The sequence below is a fragment of the Pezoporus flaviventris genome, unplaced genomic scaffold (genome assembly GCF_033815535.1).
Source record: "Pezoporus flaviventris isolate CSIRO_AGI_PZ_B2104156 unplaced genomic scaffold, CSIRO_AGI_Pfla_v1 ptg000007l, whole genome shotgun sequence".
Classification (NCBI taxonomy): domain Eukaryota; kingdom Metazoa; phylum Chordata; class Aves; order Psittaciformes; family Psittacidae; genus Pezoporus; species Pezoporus flaviventris.
The window spans coordinates 92,456,653-92,462,487 of record NW_026892555.1 but is presented as its reverse complement, the minus strand read 5'-3'; the positions used below and the strand labels follow the sequence as shown (position 1 = coordinate 92,462,487).

General features: G+C 46.7%; 1 protein-coding gene across 1 annotated transcript; it reads left to right on the top strand.

The window, feature by feature from the left end:
• The first annotated feature begins 820 nt into the window (after positions 1-820).
• On the top strand, positions 821-5,365 carry NHLRC1 (NHL repeat containing E3 ubiquitin protein ligase 1). The gene has a single exon (XM_061449557.1). The coding sequence runs from the start codon at positions 832-834 to the stop codon at positions 1,993-1,995; it is 1,164 nt and encodes a 387-aa protein (XP_061305541.1). The 5' UTR covers positions 821-831; the 3' UTR covers positions 1,996-5,365.
• Positions 5,366-5,835: the final 470 nt, after the last annotated feature.

Here is a 5,835-nt window from a genome sequence, read left to right as displayed (position 1 = left end):
TGTGTACGCACCTGATTGAGGAAAGTGGCTACTGGCCATTGGTGTAAATATTTTTGTTGCATTTTCTGAAAGAGGACACCTCTCCTGTGAAGACACACTGAGAGAATTGGGCTTGTTCAGCCTGGAGAGGAGACATGAGAGCAGCCTTCCAGTACCTAAGGGGGCCTACAAGAAATCTGGAGAGGGACTATTTACAAGGGCATGTAGTGACAGGACAAGGGGGAATGGCTTTAAACTGAATGAGGGAAGATTCAGATTACATATTGGGCAGTTCTTCCCTGTGAGGGTGGTGAGGCCCTGGCGCACAGGTTGCCCAGAGAAGCTGTGGCTGCCCCATCACTGGATATGTTCAATGCCAGGTTGGATGGGGCTTGGAGCAACCTGGTCTAGTGGAAGGTGTCCCTGCCCATGGCAGGGGGTTGAAACTGGATGATCTTTAAGGTCCCTTCCAACCCAAACCATTCTGTGATTCTGATTTTCAAAAGCTTCCCAGAATAGCGAGAGAAATCCTCTGAAATTGCAACCTGTGCATTTGGTCTTTTCCAGCGTTCTCTACTGCCAGGTCACGCAGTAAGCGCTTCTGGTGGTACAGAAATGCCCCTAGGCTATGCTGCAGTGGGATAAATAGCCCGGCAGCGGTACGATGATCCGCTGCCGGGGTGTCTCTGCGGGTCCGGCGGGTGTTCCAGCGGCGAGGGCGGCAGCGGACCGAGCTATCCCCGCCGGCAGTGCCGCAGCCCGCCAGCAGGGGACGCCCGCCCGCAGGGGATGCCCGCCTGACGCAGCAGCGCAGCGCCCCGCCCGCACCCTCCCGGCCTCACTGCGGCGGGCATGGCGGCGGAGGACGAGGAGGAGCTAGGGCTGCTGGAGTGCCGGGTCTGCTTCGAGCGGTACGGCCACGGGGGGCAGCGGCGGCCGCGCAACCTGCCCTGCGGGCACGTTCTCTGCCGGGGCTGTGTGGAGGCCCTGGGCGGCCCCGAGCGCCGGCGGCTGGAGTGCCCCTTCTGCCGGCGGGCCTGCAGCTCCGCTGAGACCACCGACTGCCTGCCGCTGCTGCAGCTGCTGGAGGTCCTGGGCCCCGCCGGCACCAGCATCCCCTCGGCCCTGGGCAGGAGCGGCGGCCGAGGGGCGGCCAGGCCGGGCGCCGCGGGCCTCGGACTCCGGCTGTCGCTGGGAGGCTGGGGGTCGCTGGTGAACCCCACCGGGGTGGCAGCCTGCCGGAGGTCGGGGCGCCTGGCGGTGGCACATGACGGCAAGAAGAGGATCCACGTCTTTGGGCCGGGTGGCTCCTGCCTGCAGCAGTTCGGGGAGCGGGGGGACGCGGGCAATGACATCAAGTACCCGCTTGATGTGACGGTCACATCAGACGGGCACGTGGTGGTCACAGATGGTGGGGACTGCTCCGTGAAGGCCTTTGATTTTGAGGGAAGGGGGGTCCTGGCTGTCCGGGAAGGTTTCTGTTTGCCCTGGGGCTTGGATGCCACCCCGGACAGTGAAGTCATCCTGACTGACGCGGAGGCAGGTGCACTGTACCGCTTGACGGCCAACTTCAAGACGGGGAAATTAAGGAAGTGTCAGATGATCCAGTCTCAGCTCATCAGCCCGAGAGGGGTTGCGGTCTCCCAGACCTCGGGCGCTATTGTGGTAATAGAGCACCTGAAAGCGCAAGGATCGAACAGCAGCAGCACCCGAGTGAAGATATTCAGTGCAGAGATGGATCTTGTCGGCCAGATGGATAGCTTTGGTCTGAACCTTGTTTTCCCCTCCAAAATATATGCTACGGCTGTGGCCTTTGACAAAGAGGGTCATGTGGTAGTAACTGATATCTGTAGCCAGGCTGTAATATGCTTAGGGAAACCTGAGGAGTTTCCCATCTTTAACCCTCTAATTAGCCATGGGCTTTATTACCCTGTAGGACTGACTTACGCAGCAAACAACTCCCTCGTTGTTTTAGACAGCGGTGATCATTCAGTAAAAATATTTAGCTCCACCTGAATGGGTTTAGGTTCTTACTGCTATAGGTTCAAGCTGCTTTTGGCCATAAAGCACACAAAGTTCTGGTGCTACTAGCGTGCAGGAAGGAAGCATTTTCTGGGCTGTAAGTGATGTTGTCCTCTTTGACCAACATGCTGTGCTTCCTGCAGAACTTATATTGAATCTCTTGCCTGTCTATGGGAGACCTGTTGGTTGCAGGCTGTAGTCAACAATGAATCAAGCAGAAGAATAATTTGGCATTTTAAAGCAGTTCTGTACCTTGACAACCAAATGTTTTGGACAAGAACAACAACATTTGGAAAGTGATGCAGTTTACTAGCATGTAGTTTTCATTATTCTTTGCTGAGCACAGATGCACTCATAAAAGTGACAGTTTCTGTTTCCACAGTTTCTGCCTGAGAAAGGAGACTGGCTTGATAAAATGGTAGGAGAAATGGAAGCTTCAGTTCAAGGTTGCCTGAATTCAGCTAGGATCATTGTGATGGAGGAGCTGCCACTGATGAGTGAGTTATGTGAGGTAAATTAGTGCTTGAAGCCTGTTATTTTCCATACTGGGGAAACGCTCTTCTGGAAGTACTCTTCCTGTACTTGTTTATTCCTGCCTTTATTAGGGTTCTACTGGAGCACTTGATCTTCATGTATAATGTGTCTATAGCCTGTGTCTATACCTGGAGATAACTTGGTGTGTGGCTACCAGCATGAGCAGCTTTCCCTAAAACCTCCTTGAAGTATTTGTGTTTAGTCCACAAATACTTCTGCATATATAAAATTGAGTTGGCTATGCTATTAAGACTCCTGTGCTTGGGAACTTTCCAATACTGCCCTCCTCTGTCTAGTCAATAGTATGGTACTTTTGCACCCAAAACGTCAAGATTCCACTGACGATTGAAAGGTTGGTGAGAAGTAATAGAGAAAGGGGGATGTAAGCCTCATTTTTTTCTGAGTATCCAGTGAGGTTTTGTTGATTGTGAATACACAGCAGGTTTAGGTCAGTTCATATTTTCACAAAAACAGTTTCACTGTGGACACAACTTAACTTGCCTTATTTCACAGTGGAAATTAAGGTTTTGTTAATGTTTTTACCACTGACTGATTCTGAGAAGGATGTAACACCCTCCTAGAAGTCACTGCTGTGTTTTTAGGCATATACATGCTGCTGAAATGACTGTTTAGGTGGTTCAGCATTAAAAGGAGGTTAGATACAAATGTAAATGCTCTCTGAGTTAGAGACAGGTTAAAATGGTATAAAACTTCTGGCGTTATTTATTTAGTCGTTGAAACCATTAATATTAACTAACAGAATTTGAAATTCACAGGCCATCTTTCTATCAGTACATTTTTAATCTGACTTTTGGTCTGACTTCTGGGCATTTAATAACTGCATGTATTGCTGCACCAGCGATTTACCAAATACTTCAAATTGGAGTGGTTTAGCCCTCTTAATTTAGACAATGTATTAATCTGTTTTATGTTAACATTTATATAAACAAGACAAATCTATTAAATGCAGCTGTGTGTAAACGTTAATTGAACAGTGACATGCCAATAAAGTGTGATTTGCTTACTCCTATATTGAATAATTTAGTGAAAACTCATACCTTTTTATCATGGGTTTCTCTGTTACAAGCCAATCCCTGTATTGCAGTTGCCCTGTAGACGGCTTCTGTTTTTTGTTTGGGGATGTCCTGCTAAAGTTGTGGTAGGCTCATTTGTTGCTATTGGAAAATATAAGATCCTGCACATTTGGTCTTTTCCAGCCTGGCCAGAGCCTCTGGTGCGACTAGAAATGCTCCTTGGCTGTTCAGCAGCAGGAGGTGTACGGCCCTTAGCAGGATCCCTCTTGAGGGGTCAGGAAGAAATTTTACTCAGAGAAGCAGCCCCCTGGATTATATATTCCTTTTTAGGTGCCAAGGAGATGTCTGAGGGCTATAAAAACAATTTAATAACATTTCCTTTGGGGAACTGCTTTGTTTCAAAATGCATGCACTACCATCAATGCTGTATTCATACATAATTAATAGTTTATCACAGTAGCATTTCCTCTGAACTGAGGGCTGGGAGCTTTCATCTCCTCAGACCTTTCTGTGCACCAGGAGCTTGGTTTTGCTGCTGAGCTCATGGATGAGCAAATTTCCTAGGACCTATTGCAACTTTCCGGCAGCTAAAATGCCAATTTTCAAGTATTTGACTCATGCTGGTTTAAAATCTGCAAAACCTCCCATTGTTGCCCATTCTGCTTCTATCTCTTTTGGTATATGCCTAGAAATCACTGGGTGTTTGGGTTTGTAAGCAAAATAAACTTTGTGCCTTTACCTAGTTTCCTGTGTGCTGTCTCCTGCAGTCTCTGTTTTAGATGCCTACTGAAAGCAACTGTAAACTTTCCCCGCAAATGGTGCAACTGTTTTCATTTTACTGTAATGCTTGGTGCTTACTGTTGTACAATTCTGCATCAAAGAAACTATTACATTCTGTCTTAATTCACTTTATGTAGGTGCCTAAACTGAAAACCATAAAGAACTGTATAAACCCGTGTATTAAAAATTTTGAGTAAGGGAAAATGCAGCAGTAAGCCTGAAATGTTTTGTCACACAAGAGAATTAAAGCAATAATGGGAGACAGAGATACACCAGTTTGCTGAATACAAATTAAAAAGCCTTTGACATTTTTACTTTCTCTTGCCTCTTTCTTTATGCATATATGCACATTTCTCCTGTAGCTATTGTAATTATCAGTTGCCTTCAGGGCGATATCCTAATGCCCTCAGCTTTCCAAAGGCCCAGGGGATGCCTAGTGCTGCTATCCATTGGCACATCTGTGGGAATTTAGCCACAGATTTCGACAAAACACAAACTTGTGTTGTGAGAGAAGGATGGTAAAGGGTGGGGGGCCCATACATTAACAGATACCATTAGGTAGGTGATGCTTTTGGGGTCTGACAGGGTGTGCTCAAAATCGGGATAGTTAGATGTCTGTTTACCTCTAGAAAAGAGTGGTGGCCATTTCATTTAGAAACTAAGGTGGGACTGCATCTGGTCACTTCAGTGATAATTACTATTGTGTTTATTTTAAAACAAGAACCTAAGGTAAGCTTTGCATAACCCTCTGCACCTTGTGCTTTAACAATATGGGTTAAACCCAAACAAATATAATGGATAGTACCCCCCAGTGTCATCTCTTCAGCCCCTACTATAGAGTGGTATGTCTGTTGTGCACACACACACTCTGCAATTCCTATTTGGTTTACTTTCAAGTACTGGTGTCAGGTTGCTATCAGTGCATATAAATATACCAGGATATGTTTACAGTGTTTAGGAATAAAGGAGGCAGAGGAGTTTCAGAAGTGGGTATTAAAATTGTGTTCTGTAACATACATGGGTTTTGGTTTGCTTGTGAAGAAGGTTATTTTAGATAAAGAATAGTTTGTTCTCAGGTTGATGAATATAGAGAGTAAAGAAATGGGGGGGGGGGAAGGCTAAATTTACTTAATTTTGGTCGCTGTCTGTTTGACCATCTGTCCATCCCCTCCAGCCACATTTCTGTGCACATCAGTTTGATGTTTGTATTTTCAGAAAGCGTGGATTTAACACCACTGTAGCATTTCTTTCTGACGTGGACTGATTCCAGTGAAGAGGGGGTCTCTTGTAATATCCAGCTCCCAAACCACGAAGAATTTTATAGAGCAGGGTCCATCAAAATGATGGCCTTGAATCCAGGAGACCTTTCCTCTCTGAAAGGGTTGACAATGGTGAAAAAACAGCTTTCTCCCTTGGGACCTAGGCTTTTTCTAGGGTGCTCCTCAGAAGAAACCTGTCTGATTCTTCTGGACAGTTTCAAAGCTAT

What these genes read in the sequence shown, in the direction of transcription:
- NHLRC1 (XM_061449557.1), top strand. Translation starts at nt 832, where the DNA reads ATGGCGGCGGAGGACGAGGAGGAGCTAGGGCTGCTGGAGTGCCGGGTC.